The sequence below is a fragment of the Mandrillus leucophaeus genome, unplaced genomic scaffold (genome assembly GCF_000951045.1).
Source record: "Mandrillus leucophaeus isolate KB7577 unplaced genomic scaffold, Mleu.le_1.0 Scaffold119, whole genome shotgun sequence".
Taxonomy (NCBI): domain Eukaryota; kingdom Metazoa; phylum Chordata; class Mammalia; order Primates; family Cercopithecidae; genus Mandrillus; species Mandrillus leucophaeus.
In genome coordinates this window covers 824,756-845,494 of record NW_012100209.1, presented here as the reverse complement: position 1 = coordinate 845,494, position 20,739 = coordinate 824,756, and the positions used below count along the sequence as shown (strand labels likewise).

The 20,739-nt window shown below is 36.1% G+C and overlaps 1 protein-coding gene across 1 annotated transcript in view; it reads left to right on the top strand.

Annotated features, from left to right (window-relative positions):
- The window catches only part of LIFR (leukemia inhibitory factor receptor alpha), a 119,089-nt gene that overhangs the window by 75,689 nt on the left and 22,661 nt on the right, over positions 1-20,739 (top strand). Inside the window, exons 6-13 of the mRNA XM_011966107.1 lie at positions 4,814-4,988; positions 6,041-6,295; positions 9,796-9,925; positions 10,353-10,522; positions 12,572-12,717; positions 13,898-14,060; positions 17,120-17,190; positions 20,108-20,321. Coding sequence (XP_011821497.1) covers positions 4,814-4,988; positions 6,041-6,295; positions 9,796-9,925; positions 10,353-10,522; positions 12,572-12,717; positions 13,898-14,060; positions 17,120-17,190; positions 20,108-20,321 — 1,324 coding nt within the window. The remainder of the gene's footprint in view (positions 1-4,813; positions 4,989-6,040; positions 6,296-9,795; positions 9,926-10,352; positions 10,523-12,571; positions 12,718-13,897; positions 14,061-17,119; positions 17,191-20,107; positions 20,322-20,739) is intronic.

Sequence of the window (20,739 nt, the reverse complement as noted above, 5' to 3'; positions counted from 1 at the left end):
TGTGCACGTGTCTTTATAGTAGAATGATCTATAATCCTTTGGGTATATAGCCAGTAATGAGATTGCTGGGTCAAATGGTATTTCTGCTTCTAGATCCTTGAGGAATCATCACACTGTCTTCCACAATGGTTGAACTAATTTACCCTTGCACCGACAGTGTAAAAGCATTCTTATTTCTCCATATCCTCTCCAGCATCTGTTGTTTCCAGACTTTTTAATGATCGCCATTCTAACTGGCATGAAATGGTATCTCATTGTGGTTTTGATTTGCATTTCTCTAATGACAAGTGATGATGAGCTTTTTGTTATTGGCCACATAAATGTCTTCTTTTGAGAACTGTCTGTTCATATCCTTTGCCCACTTTTTGATGGGGTTGTTTGATTTTTTTCTTGTAAATTTGTTTAAGTTCCTTGTAGATTCTGGATATTAGCCCTTTGTCAGATGGATAGGGACAAGGCTTTTTTATTTTTAAGGTAACTTGAGGAGGAACTAACTAGAGAATACTAGAATTAAAGAGGGACACTCTGAAATGTGAGTGAAATCAGACTTAAATGAAGGGACTGTTATGCTAAAACCATATAGCTCATTCTACAACATGCGTAAGTCAGCCAATGACAAGACAGTAATTCCCTACTTTTGGGAAAAAATTTGTTTGGGAAAATAATAGCAAGAAGCAATGAGAAAGAACACATTTCTTTAGAACTGTAAAGGGAAAATGCCCCAGGACATTTTTATTAATAGTATGTTATTAATGTTAGTATTTAAGACAAAATTGCTTGTAATCATTTTATGATGTTTTAATTCTATTATTTTGTAATAAAGCTATTATTTTAAAATTTAAAAATCAAGAATGCTTTGTATTCATGTTCGATTTGTGAGGCACTTGTCTGTGCATGGTCTCTGTGTCCAGCAGTGGGAGCTGTGTGCTGCGCACACCGGGAAGAGCTCACTAGGCACTGCTGCCCCCACACAAATACTCCTCCTTGACTTTCCCTGGAAACAACCTGTTTCAACTCTTTTAACTGATCCCTTTCATTATTTATCTTCATTTCTCCAAATAGCATGCTTATGTTGCTATTTCTTTATAGCAGCCCCCCTCCCTTTTCTCCTCTAACCCCACCGCCTTATCTCTTTCTGCTCCTCCCTCTGACTCCTTCTCCCTGCAGCCTGCCATTTTCCTATCTTTTTCCAGTGGAATCTATGATAATTTTTGGTAGAACAGTATTCATCATTTGTATTATGGCCTATAAAAAATATCCACATTTTTTTGTCCACTCCTTATATTATCTTGTTTTTTTATTTCTCTGCTTCATCACTTTAATCCTAAATTCTTTGCAGGCAGTGTAGATCTCCTTGCAATTTTCAAATATACGAAGTACTTTATCAGTTTTATCTTTGCGAATAAATCTCTCTGAGGGCCTTCTGACTGGCTTCCCAACCTTATTCACAGAAGGTTTCACACAGACACTGATAATATTTGTATAGCACAGAGTGTGGTAAAATAGCCGAGACCGCTTGTGGCCAGAGGCATCACAGAGGGTCCAGTAGCCTCAACCCCTACCTATCAGTTCTAGGTTTGAATGGATTAATACCTAGATATATTTATAGCTCACTCAAGATAGACCTCAGTATCTTTCAACACATTCCTTAGGAAGCTGTGGTCCAAGGGGTCTCCATCATCTAGGGTATTTCCTACAAGTTTGTCTTAAGATGGGTCTTCTTTTTGCTAAATCTCCAGTTTTTTTCTTATTTCTTCATTTTTGTGGAAGCATATGCACTTGTCCCTTGATATCTTTTGGGGGATTGCTTCCAGACCTCCCTTAGATACCAGAATTCAAAGATGTTCAAGTTCCTGATGTAAAATGGTGTGGTGTTTGCATATAGTCTACGGGCATCCTCTTGTATATTTTAAACCCTCTTTAGATTATTTGTAATACCTAATACAATGTAAACGTTGTGTAAGTAGTTGTTATACTATATTGTTTAAGGAATAAGGACAAGAAATGTCTGCGCATGTTTAGCACAGATGCGAATTTTTTTCCAAGTATTTTTGATCCACAGTTGGTTGATCCCACAGATGGGAGCGATGAATAGAGGGGAGCCAACTGTATTCCAGTAGTTACTTGCTATTGTAGATATTCTCTGCTGTCTGTAACAGCTCACTTGCAAATATAATTTATTCTTTTAATTATTTAAAAAATTTAAAAGCTTGTCAATTACTAATACTGAGAAGTTGCAGAGGAACTGGAACTTTCATATCATACATTACTGGGCAGAGTGTAAAATGCTTACCAAATGAATACATGGAGATACCACATTTATGAAAATGTCTGTTCTGCACTCGTGCATGATTACTAGTTTAACTGGGTAAAAATTATAGGTTGGGAAATTTTGTCAAGATTTTGAAGGTATGATTCCATTGTTTCTTAGTGTGGATCTATCTTTATCTGTTGTGCTAGAGACTCATTGGACTCCTGTCAGTCTAAAAACGCATGTGTGTCAGCTTGGGAATTTCTTGTTTTATTTCTTTGATTTGTCCTTCTCTCTTCTCCCTTTTTTTTTTTTTTTTTTTTTTTTAAAGAACTGTTCTTCGTGAACCTTCCACAACAATCCTCTGATTGTTTGTATCTTTCTTGTTTTCTATGTATTTTCTATTTTCTGAGAAATTTCTTCTAAACTGAATTTTGCATCTTGCTATTGAATTTCTATTCATATGTTTATTAATTTATAGAAGATCCTTTGAAAGAAAGGATTTTTTTAATGTATACAGTTTTTGTTTCATGGATGCAATATCTTATCTCTGAGGATGCTAATGATTAAAAATTTTTTTCTGCATGCCCTGTTTCCTCACATTTTTTTCTTTTTCTTTTCTTTTTGGTCATTGACTTTCACATTAGAATTTCTTGTACACTTTCTGGTCATCCTGGTTGCTGCTCATAGTTAAGTGAGGGGCTCTTAAAAAATTTTTTTTAATCTAATTGGAACTTTGGTTTCTCTGGATAGGACTTGTTGATGAGGGCCCTCCCTCTAGAGTGATGAGGATGGGCTATGCAGGTGGCAAACACCAAATTTTATTTTAGGTATTTTATCTTGACCTGTTCATGTGACTTAGAAAAGTTCATTTAGACTATTACCTGGTGAGGATTAATCTGGCAAACCAGTATCCTGGGAGCTGAGCAGAGGAAGAAGGCATAGGTTAGCAATCCCCCTGTTTTTGGAATGATAGTCCCCATTTTCATCTCTTCCTAAAATTCTTCAATCCAAAGATATTCTGTTTTACTCTTCCAGAACATGTATCTTTATTTTTCTGCCAAGGTAAACAAAGGTAGTCCTTCGATAGCGTGGAGTATAGGAAGGGATCTGGGTAGCCAACATACCTTCAAACGACTTTCAAGCAATCCTGCTGTTTTGAGCTCTTTATTTCCAGGGAAGCCTGGGACAGCCACTCACTGAGCCCTTTGGCGTTTCTGTAATAGAAGCAAGCTGGTTTCCTGTATTTCCCATTGGATGCTTAAGATTGCGTTTTCTCAGGTCTTCTACATCAGTTACCATTATCCATTTGCTTTCCAGCTTCCAGATTTTAGTGATGTTGCTTTATCTCCTATATTTTGTATTTGTCCATTCACACCTTTTAAAAAAATCTGTTTACTCCTACTTTGAAGTGATTTCAGGAGGTAAGGGAGAAGGAAATATTTGTTTATTGTGTTTACCTAGAAGTCCCAAGTTATCTTTTATAGCACCTCAATATTTTATTGAAATCTTGCTCATTTCTTACAATTGATAATATTTTGTATTAGTATAACATACATATTTGAACTTCTATTTAAAAATAAAAGTAAATATATAGAATACTTACATAAAAAACAAATCTAGTCTTAAACTATTTTATTGAAATGCTGCTCCTCTCCTTGACTTAAACTTTTGAAAGTACAACCCCATTCATTACTTTTACTCCATGAAAAATTTAGATCATTAGGCAATGGTATACAGGTTGAGCATCCCTTATCTGAAAATCCAAAATTCAAAGTGTTTCAAAATTCAAAACTTTCTGAGCCCCACCATGATGCTCAAAGGAAATGCTCACTGGAGCATTTCAGATTTGGGATTTTTGTTATTTTATTTATTTGTTGTTGTTTTTAGACAGGATATCATTCTGCCACCCAGGCTGGAGTGCAGTAGCATGATCTCAGCTCACTGCAGCCTTGACTTTCCAGGCTCAATAGACCTTCCCACCTCAGCCTCCTGAGTTGCTGGGACTACAGGCACAAACCAGCATGCCTGGCTAATTTTATTTTTTTATTTTTTATTTTTTATTTTTGTAGAGATGAGGTTTCACCATATTGTCCAGGCTGGTCTTGTACTCCTGGGCTCAAGGGATCTGCCAGTCTCAGCCTCCCAAAGTGCTGGGTAAATTACAGGTGTGAGCCACCGTGCCCAGGCAGATTTTAGATTTTTAGATTAGAGATGCTCATCTGAGAAGTATATAATGCAATCTGAAAAGGTCCGAAATCCAACACATTTGTGGTCCCAAGGGATACCCAACCTGTATTTTCTTGCGTACCAAATTGAATGTTTCAATGAATAGCAACATCTTATATAATACGTTAGGGCCTAAAGTTGAAGAAGTAAACAAAAATGAATCATGATTATTGTTACTCTGCTATTACACCTTACACAAACTCAGTTGTATTAAAGGACAAACCATAAACTTAGCTGATGACTATATAGAATCTATTGTGTCTTTTAATTCTAAAGGAGAGCAAAACATATTGCTACTTGGAAATAGAGTTTTTTGTTTGTGTTCATTTTTAGGTGACCCACAACACAACTCTGAATGGCAAAGATACACTTCATCACTGGAGTTGGGCCTCAGATATGCCCTTGGAGTGTGCCATTCATTTTGTGGAAATTAGATGCTACATTGACAGTCTTCATTTTTCTGGTCGCAAAGAGTGGAGTGACTGGAGCCCTGTGAAGAACATTTCTTGTAAGCTTATATTTAAAGAATTTTTGTTTCAAATGAATTAAATTAGTCTTACTTAAGAGTAAGATTTAGTTTAAGCTTTCAGTTCTCATAACCTCACTCAGCTGCATGAGGATTACCTGGGAGCATCTAAGCCCACCATCCCTGGAGATTTTGATCTAAAAGTCTGAGATAGGCTTCAGGAATCTGTATTTTGAAAGAACTTTCTGAGTGGTTGGATAAACATCCAGGTTTGAAAATCACTGTCGTAGGAAGTGAAGAGCATTAAAAATTGTGTATAGATGATACTGAGATGAAATCTATTTAAAAAAAAAATAGTTCCCAATTTCTGGCTCACAGAGCAGATCCCTAGAGGCTGCATAGTTATTGCCAGGAACACGGGGATCTGCAAGCATAACAAAAACCATCCGTACATTAAGTAAAACTGATACATAGGGAGAATGTTGGCAGTTTGGATGGGGGGCCTGGAAAATTGTTGACCATAAAATGAAATCCTGAAAAGGCTGGTAATCATTGTAGAGAGAGATCTCTCTATGGAGAAAAGAATTAGAGGAAGGAAGGGGACTAGATGAAAGAAAATTGTTTTTTAGGATGTGGGGTACTTGGGCATATATTTAGGCCAATGGAAAGTAAGACATATGCCCTAAATACATTGAATAAAAGGAATGGAATTATTTAGTGATTTTTGGAGGGCGTGGATTGTTCGCATGTATATATAAACCCACGGAATTTCAACCCTTAGACTTCTTAGATATAAACCTATGACATTAAGTTTAGATATTGACCTATAATCTGCTTCTGCTTTCTCACCATTATCCCTTCATAAGTAAATAAAACCACATACACTTTTTAAAAATTTCTTGTACATATCTTGCTGCTACAAAACCTGTGGAACACACCTTATCTTTGGACCATCCAAAGTACGTAACAGTTTGTAGTGTATATACTGGGCTATTTTAAAAGTCATCTTATGAAAAAAAAAGTCTTAAAATATAGAAAAGTTTATGTAAAAGACTTCTGTATAAAATGTTGATAATTCCTCTTTTTCTTTCTAGGGATGCCTGATTCTCAGACTAAGGTTTTTCCTCAAGATAAAGTGATACTTGTAGGCTCAGACATAACATTTTGTTGTGTAAGTCAAGAAAAAGTGTTATCAGCACTGATTGGCCATACAAACTGCCCCTTGATCCATCTTGATGGGGAAAATGTTGCAATCAAGATTCATAATATTTCTGTTTCTGCAAGTAGTGGAACAAATGTGGTTTTTACAACCGAAGATAACATATTTGGAACTGTTATTTTTGCTGGATGTAAGTATATGATTTTAAAGAGAGAATTCATATTAGCCTGTTTTGGTCCTCCTTGAAACCCTTAATTCTTCTTCTGGAGTGGGAGGTGTGGGGAGTGATTCTGTTTCTTTCTCATTTCTTTGTTCTTTAATATAAAGGCTATATACAAAGGAGGCACTAGAATATTTGCTTGTTTTAAAATGAATTGCAAGCTTGTTTTGTACATAACCTGTATCTGTATAATTTGTTGGTTTTGTAATCAGATTTGAAACATCTAGCTTCTAATGTTTAGTTTAAATTCTTAGTTAACAACTTTGTTAAGTCAAGGATAGTATATAATATTTCTTAACCCTGCATTGTTTAGATATTATGTGAATTAATTTTCCAGTTAAAGTATACCTTTTTTAAAATATCTAAATTAAAGAAATTATAGCAATTTTACACAAAATATTTCAGTAGCATAACATATCTTCTCCAGCTTTTAACTATTAGGTTTGAGAAGAACAGGCTGGCAGGAGGACATGGGTGAGGGGAAATGTACTCTCCCACTGCGTTCTGTATATGATGTATGCTCTATCATTCGAGGTGTCTGTATTAACATGATCACCCCACAGTCTAAAATTCCATGGTATTTCCAGAAGTAGTTGTTTGTTGTGGGCTGCCCTGCCCATTTGGCTTGTGTTGAATGTCCACAGATAAACATTTAGAACTTTGAGGTCTCAATTTTAGAGTTTTTCTGCCTCCCTTCCTTGTAGCAACCGTAACGTTTTGGTGTCACTGACAGCTTTATCAGTGAGTCCCTTCCTCCCTGCATGCTGAATTAGAAGTCTGGGATTTTAGTCTATAGGTCATATGAATAAAGTGTGTAAGATAGATTAACTAGATTTTATGGTATTTCTTTTGATTGCTTAGTGCTTTTTCTTTTTCTTTTCTTTTTCTTTTTAATGATTCTCAGCTGTGGTCTAGATCAGCAGCTCTCTTGTTTACTTATACAGTACTTCTTGATGAATTTCATTCAGATACTGGTGTGTTCCCAAAGGAATAGCCAGGCTTAGGTGCTCATCTCACCTTGATGGCTGTAATCTGACTCTCTTTGTCTTCTCAGTAATGCATTTGGAATTCAAGTGAAAGCAAGGTTACATTCAAATTTAAATCCTGGAAATCATATTTTCCTTCTTAATGGAATGTTAGGAAATTACGTGCAGCATTTTTCACAAATAGTCTTGGAGTCTAAGTTGAGACCCAGTGGTATATGTGGTGAAGTTGCTTCATGTGCAATACCAAAAATGAGCTATTACTTAAAAGTATGAAAAAAGAAATTAAAACTTAAAAGATGAGACTATGCACTGTTTCCATTTCTGTTATTTCAGACAGTGTTGTAATCTTTTATCATAGTGATAGAACAAGCTGATTTAATTTATAATTTAACCTTCATTTATAACGTTTGGAGGTTGAAATATTGTACAATATTTGTTGAGCAGCAGTAACATCTCCCTTCAGAGGGAACTTTTAGGAAATTTATAAGAACAGGTTATTTCGTGAGTTAGATATCAGGATTCATTTATTTCCTTTTCTTTATGGATATCCTGTTAAGCCACCATTTACTGAAAATACTGAAAAGAAATTTAGAATCAGCTTATTAGTTTTTCCCTACATACACGTCTGTGTACTCGTACACCTACCCTGCTGGAATTTTGATTGGGATTACGTTAAATCCATGGATCAATTTAGGAGAATTTTCATTCTTACAATATTTGCATCTTCCAAACTGTGAACATGGTATATCCCTACATTTACTTGGGTCTTCTTTAATTCATCTTAATATGAGGTTTTTATGTCTTTTGGTCTTTTGGTAAATTTTTTCCTAGTGCTTGGTGTTTTCTGGTAATATTAAAAATGACTTTGTTTTTTAAATTGCACTTTCTATTGACTGGTACATAAAAATGTAGTTGATGTATACCTAGCTTTTAACCTAACTTCAGTTGATTATTTTATAAGTCAATTTCTTTGAAAAGAAAATTAGTACATTTCAAATACTGTCCTCTCAAATTTTTCCCCTTCTGTCTGTCCTTCTATTTATCTCTTATTTGCTCTTGTTGTTTAGATTTTAATATTTCAACTTAATATCTGCCAAACCCTAAAATAACCAGCATTTTAAATATATTCCAAATTTTTGGTATGTGGTTTTAATAGAGTGACTGAATATTTGGCCTTAGATTTAAAACAATTTTCAGAATAAATATGTCAGTGTTTGTTTACTTATCTAATTGTTAAACTCTCATATAAACACTCATTAATCCTCTTAATGTTACCTAAAATATCACTGAAGGATGTTTTCCTCATCTCTGGAGAAGGTATAAAATTTTCTAAGTTTTGCTTGATAAACTAAGTAGTTTTTTTTTTAATTCAAGTTTGTGAAAAAAACATTTTACAGAATTTTTAAACAAGCAGTTTTTTTAAAAAAGAACTTTTACCGAAAGTGAAAGATAGTTTGGATAAATATGACAGAGGAAATACCAGTTTCTATATGTGTATGGTTAAACATGATTACAGAAATATTTCTATAATAAACAGTGTCAGACTGCAGAATTTTCATTTATCACTTTTTTTTTTTTTTTTTTTTGAGATGGAGTATCTCACTCTCTCGCACAGTCTGGGTTCAATGCAACCTCCACCTCCCAGGTTCAAGCAGTTCCTCTGCCTCAGCCTCCCAAGTAGCTGGGACTTCAGGCACCCCCTACCACACCCGGCTAATTTTTGTATTTTTAGTGGAGATGGGGTTTCACCATGTTTGCCAGGCTGGTCTCAAGCTCCTGACCTCAAGTGATCTGCCTGCCTCGGCCTCCCAGAGCTGGGATTACAGACATGAGCCGCTGCGCCCAGCTCGTTTATCACTTTGAAGGTCTCATCTTAAAAAAAAAAAAAAAAAAATTAATTTTTCTAGTCCTGCCTTAAAGCCAAGGAGAACAGTTTTGATAAAGAGAAAAACAACGAAAGAGCTGCAGTCAGTTTGAATATGGAGACGCAGGATTTTACCAAGAGTTTTCTAAATAACGGTACTTATAATGTATTTTAGAACTCTGAAACATGTAGCATGACTTACTGATTTTCAGTATGTTTTGGTATTTCTTTTCAAATCACAGTATATTGATGATAGGTGATAATACTTTTTAACCTATAGATTTTTCTGACTTAACATATTAGACACAGGTTTCTTTGAGAGATTTGGTAGACTCTGAAATAGGATTAAGGGGAAAAAGTGGTAATTGATCTTTGAAGTTGCTATAGGGAGTTTCCAAATGAGCTAAGAGTCATTTTTCAGTATATTTTAATCTGTCAATTCTAATGTAATATGAACTCTGACAAGACATTCCTGCATTGTTCAAAAGTAAAATGTAAATAGTAAATTATTTCGTTTTTTAGGAAATTGTGGAAAGCATTAACATTTATAAAATATTATGTTTTCAGGGAAAATATATGTAATCATAAGTACCTAGATTTTTTTTCTTTTTTTTTGTTAGATCCACCAGATACTCCTCAACAACTGAATTGTGAGACACATGATTTAAAAGAAATTCTATGTAGTTGGAATCCAGGAAGGGCGACAGCATTGGTGGGCCCACGTGCTACAAGTTACACTTTACTTGAAAGGTAATGATAATTGGGAAAGGATGTCAGATAGCAAGGAGTACATTGGAGGTACATGTTAAATGACATAGGGAAGTGCACTAGGTCATTTATGTTACAAGCAAGGTATAAAACCAAATATGCTGTATAAAATTACACTTATACGTACTGCAGTTCAGCCACATGTACACTCAATTTCATGTCTCCTCTTTTAAGAAGCTTAGAATGAAGAACACTTGAATATGAACAGAGACTGTTTCTGGGTAGTAAACTTACAGCTGATTATTTTCTTCTATTTTCTGTATCATGTACATTTTCTTCTCTGAGTATGTAATATGCCTCTAATTAGAAATTTAAACTTTTTATACAAATTAAGTATTACAAATTTGCTTATTTTTTCCTGCAATATTTATCTCTTGCCATTTTGAAATTTTTTTTTTTTAATTAACAGTTTTTCAGGAAAATATGTTAGATTTAAAAGAGCTGAAGCACCTACAAATGGAAGCTATCAATTATTCTTTCAAATGCTTCCAAATCAAGAAATATATAATTTTACTTTGAATGCCCACAATCCTCTGGGTCGATCAGAATCAACAATTTTAGTTAATATAACTGAAAAAGGTAAGCTATAAATAAACTAATGTCTTAAAAATAACTTTAGAAGTGGTGAAATGCTTTGGTTAATGAAAAATACTTATGGAGATTACTTTTTGCTGATTATTTTCTTTATAGTTACTTAATTTCATATATTTATAAAAACTTTAAATGTATAATTTCAAGTTTTACTATTTTATTGAGTTTAAATACTTGAATTAGTAATTTACAAATAAACTGTAAGTAGCTGTTTCTGATAATTCTTGATTTCTGAAATATCTTCTGCCCAATTTTTAAAAACTTTTATTTTGAAGTAATTGTTGACTCACTGGTAGTTGCAATAATAAGAGCCTTGTGAACCCATCCTCTGGCTATCCTCAGTGGTGTCATCTTATATAATTCTAGTACAATATCAGAACCAGGGAATTGACACTCTTAAAACACTGTTAATTGGACTACTGACCTTGCTCAGTTTTTATGTGCATTCATTTGTACGTGTGTGTGTGTGTGTAGTTCTGTGCAATTTATATGTATAGATTCAGGTAACCACTACCACATGCAAGATACAGAACTGCCCTGTCACTACAAAGGAGCTTGCTCATGTTGCCCTTCCAGCATCCCCTGTGCCTTGACAACAATGAATCTATTCTTCATCTCTGTTGTTTTGTCATTTTGAGACTGTTACATAAGTGAAATCATACAGTAGGCAGGTTGGCATTTTTTTTAAATACAAGCCATCCATGTTGTTGTATGTATTAATAGTTTGTCCCTTTTATTACTAACGATTTCTGCGTTTTTACCAATCGTATTAATACATAGCTCCAAATAAAAATAAAATGTGGTTGGCCTTTTTGGTATTCATTCCCACAGTCCATGTGCATTAACACTCCATGTCAGGCTTGCAGCACACTGAACAACGGCCTAGACCTTTCTTAGAGACTCAGGCAGGGGAGAAAGGGCCTAAACCAAGGGCATGTATCATACAGTCTCACAAGTGATTAGTAGATGATCCTGTTGCCTTATTTGTAAGTATAAGTCACTTTTATCAGTTATTCTTTCCTGTCATCTTTGTGATTTCTGGATTTTTCCTAGTGTCACCATGGCTACATTTTATCCTGGCATGGTAGTATTTGTATGTATTTGTCTGCCCTCTGCCATTTCAGCCTGACTTTGCATGTGATTCTTTCCCGCCATTCAAGTGGGCATACACACTATCACCAACGTAATATGCAGTTTGCCTCGCTGTACCTTCATTATTGCCATCTCTGCCTAAAATGCTTTTCTGCATTTTTTTTTTTTTGGCCAGTTTTTGTCTGATTCTTCCCGCAAAGTTCATCTTAAGTTCCATCTTCACTGTAAGACTTACCCTACCGTGCTTACATGTACGAAGTAGTTAATATCTGTATTATGCATTTAGAACTTAGCATTTGTATTCCTATTATCTTTCTTTTTTTCTTTCTTTTTTGTTTTTTTCTTTTTTTTGGTCATTCCCCAAGTAAATTAGAAGTTCCTTAAAGGTAAATACTGTGATCTTACTACCTTTAAGTATTCCTGACACTAATTGAAGAGCTTTGAACATGATTGATTGTTTAAAAATGTTGGCAAGAGGCCGGGCGCGGTGGCTCAAGCCTGTAATCCCAGCACTTTGGGAGGCCGAGACGGGCGGATCACGAGGCCAGGAGATCGAGACCATCCTGGCTAACACAGTGAAACCCCGTCTCTACTAAAAAAATACAAAAAACTAGCCGGGCGAGGTGGCGGGCGCCTGTAGTCCCAGCTACTCGGGAGGCTGAGGCAGGAGAATGGCGTAAACCCGGGAGGCGGAGCTTGCAGTGAGCTGAGATCCGGCCACTGTACTCCAGCCCGGGCGACAGAGTGAGACTCCGTCTCAAAAAAAAAAAAAAAAATGTTGGCAAGATGTCAGTAGTAGAAATTAGGTTTGTCGATTCCACAAATACTGGGTAGGATGTTGTTGGTTAGCACTAATGATGCCTCCTTGTTTTTTATGTTGTCGTATTAGAAGATAGCTTACCCCTTTAAATAAATGTTTAAAGTAATCTTTAATTATATTTGCAGTTTATCCCCATACTCCTACTTCATTCAAAGTGAAGGATATTAATTCAACAGCTGTTAAACTTTCTTGGCATTTACCAGGCAACTTTGCAAAGATTAATTTTTTATGTCAAATTGAAATTAAGAAATCTAATACAGTACAAGAACAGGTAAGATTCTCCTAAAGACTTCCTTTGTGATTATTTTGGATGAAACAGTTCTCAAAAAGAATTAAGCAAATTGATATGCTTAAGCTCTCAGATTATTTATTATAGAGATTTACTAAGAACCAAGAAAGACATTAGTATCCATGTAATAACAGCATTGTATCATTTGAAAAACAATTGTAAATTTGACTTTTATTCCTCAGAGTGTTCCCAGATGCAGTATAGTACCTGGCACATAGCTGGTGCTCAGTAAATTTGTGAATGAATGAGTAGTTTTTGCTGTAACCTTTAGCATCATTAATGGATGAATTGGCACCAGACAGCAGAAGTGATTTTTTAAAACTGTGAAGTGTGGCAGTGGGAGCAAGTTGTAATTGGTACTTATAAGTCACAACATGACTTTTTAACACATTTTAAATATTTAGGTTGACTTTTATATTATACTATCTTGTAATTTGTGGTAAGTCTAAAATAAATGAGGTGTACTTAACTATTCATTTGGAAATTTACTGATGTCTAGAAAATCAGTCACAACTGTGAAATATAATCTGAAAAGCTTCTTTGTAATGTTTTGAGGAGCTCAGAGGCTTTTGTGAGACACGCAGGTCTTCAAATTTGTTTAGAATTGTTTCATTTTAACTGTATTTACTTAGTTTAAGGAAGTATTTGTTTCATATTTGCTACATGTTTAGCATCATACTAGAAGTTCTAAGTGTCATATTAACAAAGATGCACAAAAGGTAATGCCAGCCTCCAAGAAACTTCCAGATATCATCCAAATAATACATTTATTCCTCACAGTCATCTCAAATTACTAAATCATGTTAAGGTTTGTTGCATCACCGTTAGCCATTTGACTGATTATCAAAATTATGTAATCCTTTAGATAATTTAATTGACCATTGTTACTTAGAGCCAGTATTTGAATTAAAAAGACAACTCAATTTTTTATTACTATTGCAGGGCATAATTTCATTGGCTTGGCAGGTATATAAGAATTAAAATATTACAGTGGATAAACTGCTTTGGGTGTTATATATACAAACTCATTGAGATTCTGTCGGTTTGTGTTACAAATGTGAAGGCTTTCTTACCAAAAGTGTATGTATGTGTATATATATTTATATATATTCCTCATACACACAATATATACATACATACATATTTATTTGTTTTCTAATAGCGGAATGTCACAATCAAAGGAGTAGAAAATTCAAGTTATCTTGTTGCTCTGGACAAGTTAAATCCATACACTGTATATACTTTTCGGATTCGTTGTTCTACTGAAACTTTCTGGAAATGGAGCAAATGGAGCAATAAAAAACAACATTTAACCACAGAAGCCAGTAAGTTAACTAAGTGATATATGGCTAATAATTACTGTGTATCCTGAAGTTTTTCAGCTTCTTTAAAAAGAAAAAGTTGGCCGGGCGCAGTGGGTCATGCCTGTAATTCCAGCACTTTGGGAGGCCGAGGAGGGTGGATCACCTGAGGTCGGGAGTTCGAGACCAGCCTGACCAATATGGAGAAACCCTGCCTCTACTAAAAATACAAAATTAGCTGGGTATGGTGGTACATGCTGGTAACCCCAACTACTCGGGAGGCTGATGCTGCAGTGAATCGCTTGAACCTGGGAGACAGAGGTTGCGGTGAGCCGAGATCATGCCATTGCACCCAGCCTGGGCAACAAGAGCAAAACTCTGTCTCAAAATTAAAAACAAAAAAAAAATGTTATCAGAGTCCTTAAAAGTGGGGGATGGTTAGATAAATTGTGTAGTACCTGCTAATAAAATATCACAGATATTTTAAATGATAGTTTTTGAAGTTTTGTCATAGTATAGAAAAATGATTGGCATAAATTATGTGAAAGGACAGGGCTCCTGTATGATTGCCACCGTATTACCATATTACAATAATGCATAGAATGATTTTTCTCCTATTCTTTTCTCTTCTGCTTGGAATTTTAATTAGCTTTTAACTCACTGGCGTTTAAAAAAAAATTACTAAAAAAGAGAATTTGTTAGTTTTTATTTATGACCTAGACCTGAGAAATGATGTGGCTAAAAGGTCTTGAATTTCAGTTTCCATAGTATACCTAGGTCAAGATAGTTATAAAATCAGGTAACTGGTTTTCTAAATATGATAATTTCCAAAGACAGAATGATATTCTATCCTTGAAAAAACCAGATGTTAGGTGTAAAAAAAAAAACTTAGAAATAGGTTTAATTTTTTATTCTTTTGAGACAGAGTCTCAGTCTGTCACCAGGCTGAAGTGCAATGGCACGATCTCGGCTCACTGCAACCTCCGCCTCCCGGGTTCAAGCGATTCTCCTGCCTCGGCCTCCCGAGTAGCTGGGATTATAGGGGCCCGCCACCACGCCTGGCTAATTTTTGTATTTCTACTAGAGATGGGGTTTCACCATGTTGGTCAGGCTGGTCTCGAACACCTGACCTTGTGATGTGCTCGCCTCGGCCTTCCAAAGTGCTGAGATTACAGGCATGAGCCACTGTGCCTGGCCGAAATAGGTTTTTTTAGGAATCATTTAACAAAAGATAGCAAGAGTTTTATTTATATTATGTGGTATAGGAGATGTATACTTCCTCCAAAAAAATTAAGAAATAGCAAAACAAATAAATGATAGATGTTGATGTAGATTTTTGCCTCTCCACATGAAGAGATGTGAAGAATAGACATGAGGGCGCTTTGTGATATATGTAAGAATTACTTGTATCATCAAAAGTGAAAGCTATGCATGAGTACAGAGAGGGAAGATATAAGTTATCTATTGCTGTGCCACAAATTACCCTAAAATTCAGTGGCTTAACACAGCAGATATTTATTATCTTACCATTTCTATGGGTCAGAAATCCAGGAGCAGTTTAGCTGGATATCTCTGACTTGGAGTCTTTCATGAGGCTGCAGTCAGGAGTGTGGGTGGGAACTGGAGGCTTGATTGGGGCTAGAGGATCCACTTTCAAGATGGTTCACTCATGTGACTAAAGGCTGGAGGCCTCAGTTCCTCACCTTGTGGGCCTCTCTCTAGGCCTGCTTAAGTGTGCTCATGGCAGCCAGTTCCTCCCACAGCTGGTGACTGAACAGTGTCTTTTATGATCTAAGATCAGAAGTAACATACCATTATGTCTGCTGTACACTGTTAGTCACACAGGCCAACCCTAATGCAGTGTGGGAGGGCACCACACACATAGGGATTATTGGTCATTTTGGAGACTAGCCACAATAGGAGTTTTTGCCTTCAGTTAATGAACTGTTGTCTCCAGGAGGAAACATCTTATTTGCACCTCATTAAGATGAAGGCATCAATTTACTCAACAAATATTTACTGAGTATGCATTACAAATTAAGCATACATAATCTGAAAATCTGAAATGCTCCAAGATCCAAAACTTTTTGAGCACCGCCAGGATACCACAAATGGAAAATTCCACACTCTAGTACTTAACACAAATTTGTTCCATGCACAGAATTATTTAAAATATTGTATGAAATTACCTTCAGGCTGTGTGTATAAGGTGTATATGAAACATAAATGAATTTTATGTGTTCTTGGATCCCATCCTCCAAGATATCTCATTATATGTATGCAGATATTCTATAATTAGAAAAAATCCAAAATCTGAAGCACTTTTGCTCCCAAGCATTTCGGATAAGGGACACTCAACCTGTATGTGTCTGGAATTGTTCTAGTTAGCAGGGATATAGCAGCAGATAAAACAGAGATCTCTGCCTGTGGAGTTTGTAGGATCCAGAACTAGAAATAAATTTATATATATACACATCTATATGTATATATGTACACACACACAAAGACATAGACACATCAGTTTATCAGGTGGTGACAGATGCCACAGAGGAGAGGAAAGGATGGGAATAAAGGCTGAGGGATAAGAGGGGGTGGCGGTGAAAGGAATTGCAGTTTTAAATAGGGTAGTTAAAAAAGACCTCACTAATAAGGTAATACTCAAGCTGAGTTATAAAGATGAGGAGGCATGCCATGTTGTTTTATCTAGGAGAAGAGAGTTGTAGGCAGAGGAATAGAGGACACAGAAGATGCAGAGCCTGAGGCAGATGTCTTTGGCATATCTAAGGGACACCCAGGAAGCCAGTATGTGGCCAAGTGAGGGAGTGGGAGGATGTGAGACAGAGGGGAACCCAGGGAACCAGTACAGCCAGCCTGGCAGGTAGATTTTCACCCATTTGAAGGGGCCGTGTGTTTTGCAAAAGTTGTTGAGAGCTTAGATTTTCCATTGCTCTGTTTTCTAAGTGGAAGCCACTGAACTGCTTCACATTTTATTGAGAATTTCAAATACCCTAGGAAAAAAATGCCAAGCACCATATACATATAGTATGTGTCTTCAGATATTAACTTTAAAATCTCCTTTTTAGTTCCTTCAAAGGGGCCTGACACTTGGAGAGAGTGGAGTTCTGATGGAAAAAATTTAATAATCTATTGGAAGGTAAATATCTAATTTTTCCATGAACATTTACATTACTTCGCTAAACCGCTTAACTTACATATGGTACTTGGGTCATCAAGGAGCTGAAACTTCCCAGACTGGCTTTTGTGCAATATTGGTGAGAATTTAACCTAGTTCCTAAACCACCCAAATTCCTCATCACTCCTAACTCCCCACAGTCATTTGAGGATCTTCTCTGTCAGATCTGAGCCTTCTCGAGTTTGATCTTGTAAGGCCTGTAAAGGACCTGAAGATTTCATGAATTCCATCTCCTTCACTTCAGTTGAAATCTATAGGTTAGAATCCTGTTTGTTACATTTTTCTTCTATGAATGGGAAACTAAATTTTTATATATTTCATGTATTTTACATATTTCCCTTCAATAAATTGCATTATGACATGCCAGTTTTAAAGTTTTGTATGATTTTGTAAAACATTTAGATGAAATATGAATTGCATATTTTACTAATTTTTCTCTGCTGGAACATTTTTTGTTGCTATATTTTTAAGTATTTTATGAATATCAAAAACATGAACAGTTGTTTTCTATATTAGATTTTACACGAGCAGTCATAATAGGATTCCTTTAAATAGTGAATTTTGTTATGGAATGTAAAACATAATTTTATTTAAAAAAACTTTTGACATCGATACAGCTTTGAGTAAAGTGAAGTGTACATGCAGGTTCGTTGTGAGTTCTATTGCTTTGAGATTGTATTTGACTGTTACATCCACTCTTGATTAGAAAATCCCCTGGCTACTCTCAGTTGCCTGTCAGATTTCATGATAATATAGCAACGATTATACAATTTACTTCAATACAGAGAAAGTTTGGAATATTGTTCAAACTAGATGAAGACTTAAGTAAAGACTAAAAATATTGAAAGGATTTAGATTCTAACTTCATTACCTATGCTGATGGTGCTGCCATTTGCCAAGTCGGAGTGTGTTCGGGTAGAAAATTATGTTGTTTTGGTCATAGTGAGTTTTCAAAAGGTATGCCACTGGGATATCATGAGTAGAGTTCAGTAGGTAGTTTGATCTATGTAAGGCTCTGGAGCTTAGGGGAGAGGTTGGCACTGAAAACAGGTTTGAGTAGCATATAAATGGGATCACTTGGAGATGCAAGGTGAAAAGTGGGCCAGGGCTGGAGCCCAGGTGACAGCAGCGTGCATAGAAGCAGCAGAGGAGGAGGAACCAGCAGAGGAGATAGGGAAGGTTTAGAGGGGCAGGAGAAGCGAAGAAAATAGAATTAGAGAAACTGGGGGAGGAGGACATTTCAAACAGTGTGTGGTCTGGAGTATCCCAAGAAGCCCGTAAGTCTTAGGACTAAAACCTGCCCCTTAGAGCAGGCCATTTGGAGCATCACCAGAGACCTCTCTGCTGGAGTGGAGTTTTTAGCAGTATTACATCATCCTCAGTCTTGACCAGAGAGCCCCATACGTTGGTGTATAAATTAAGGCAGTTGCTGTGAAAAGCAGTTCAGTAGAAATGAAGAGGTTTGAATGTTCATCTTTTTATCCAGTAAGTTCACTTTTAGAAATTCATATTAAATTCTATGAAAAAGAAAAAAACATGGCACAAAAAAATTCACTGAAATATTTGTTTTAGTATTGTGAAAAATTAGGAACAACTTAAATTTCATTTACTTAAGGGACATTCAAGTACACTGGTAAAAGTGCTACATGAGATATAAAACCATGAAAATGTATATAACTGTATTATGGACAAGTGTACATTATGGAAAAGTAAAAAGTAAGATGGTGTAATGTAATTAAAACAATGTTAATAGAAGATCTATACCTAGAAAAACAACTTGAAAGAAATATCAAAATGAAAGACTACTTAAGAGGTGGGAATATGGGAGATTTTTACTAGTTTTAACTCCTATATATTTTCCAGATTTTCTGTAGTGGGCATATAATACTTTAAAATGAGAAAACAAATGTTTAGGAAAAAACCCATGATGCTATAGTTTTTTAAAATGTTTTGTTTGTTACTAAGTAGAGCAGTGCTTCTGGATAGTTTTAAAAGTTTTGCTCCGGAAAAATGTGGCGATAAATATTGTTTTTTATTCACTTAATTTTTAAATTTTTGTGTACTCTTACTGCTTATAGCAGGTATAGTTTTTCTTCAGTGTCTCTTTCCTGATTTACCCAGGTCTCAGTGGATTTTGAATCTGTGTTTCACACTGTTGAGAGCTTCTTTGTTGTTGTTGTTGTTATTGAGTTGGAGTCTCGCTCTGTCAGCCAGTGTGGAGTGCAGTGGCGTGATCTCAGCTCCCTGCAACCTCCACCTCCCAGGTTCAAGTGACTCTCCTGCCTCAGCCTCCTGAGGCGCCACCGTGCCTGGCTAGTTTTTGTATTTTTAGTAGAGACAGGGTTTCATCATGTTTGTCAGGCTGGTCTCGAACTCCTGACCTCATGATCCACCCGCCTTGGCCTCCCAAAGTGCTGGGATTACAGGCGTGAGCCACCGCACTTGGCCAGCTTCATCTTTTCTGATATTACCTTGTAACTAGTTGTTTTTTGTTTTTGAGATGGAGTCTTACTCTGTTGCCCAGACTAGAATACAGTGGCACGATCTTGGCTCACTGCAACCTCCACCTCCTGGGTTCAAGTGATTGTCCTGCTTCAGCCTCTTAAGTAGCTGGGATTACAGGCGCTCACCACCACACCTGGCTAGTTTTAGTATTTTTGGGAGAGACAGGGTTTCACCATGTTGGCCAGGCTGGTCTCGAGCTCCTGACTTCAAGTGATCTACCTGCCTTGGCCTAAGTGCTGGAATTACAGGTGTGAGTCACCATGCCTGGCCAACCTTGTTATTGTTAATATACCATCCAGTTTAAACCCAATTACTTTGCCTAGTCATAGTCACCTTTTGCAGGTTTTTGTAACAATTTGTCTGTTTTTCATAGCCTTTACCCATTAATGAAGCTAATGGAAAAATACTTTCCTACAATGTGTCATGTTCATCAGATGAGGAAACACAGTCCCTTTCTGAAATCCCTGATCCTCAGCACAAAGCAGAGATACAGCTTGATAAGAATGACTACATCATCAGCGTGGTGGCTAAAAATTCTGTGGGCTCGTCACCACCTTCCAAAATAGCGAGTATGGAAATTCCAAATGGTGAGTGCTTGAGATGGTTTGGTATATAAGAACAGGAAACTAAAGTAAGGAATGTCTGATGTTACTTGCTCTTTTGTCATGTCAGCATTCTTCTCGTATACCTTGTTGCTGCTGACATAGAAGGCAGAATGAGCAGATTGATGTCTACAGTTCATTGAGAGAGAAGTAATTAGTATTGACTTGAAGCATGTGCACTGAGAGATACAATCATTACTGTACTCAGTAACTATAGTGGATAATATTGGAGAGGTACAGTGGTGGATAGTATTTTTAGGAAGAAATATTTTAACAATTTATTCAAATGACATTCAGGCACTTCTCCAAGACACTTCCCCAAGACTAGGAAAGTTTATTTTAGGTCAGCTAGACTGTTTTGCAAATTGTTGGGCAGGAGAAAAAAGCACTTATTTTAATTAGC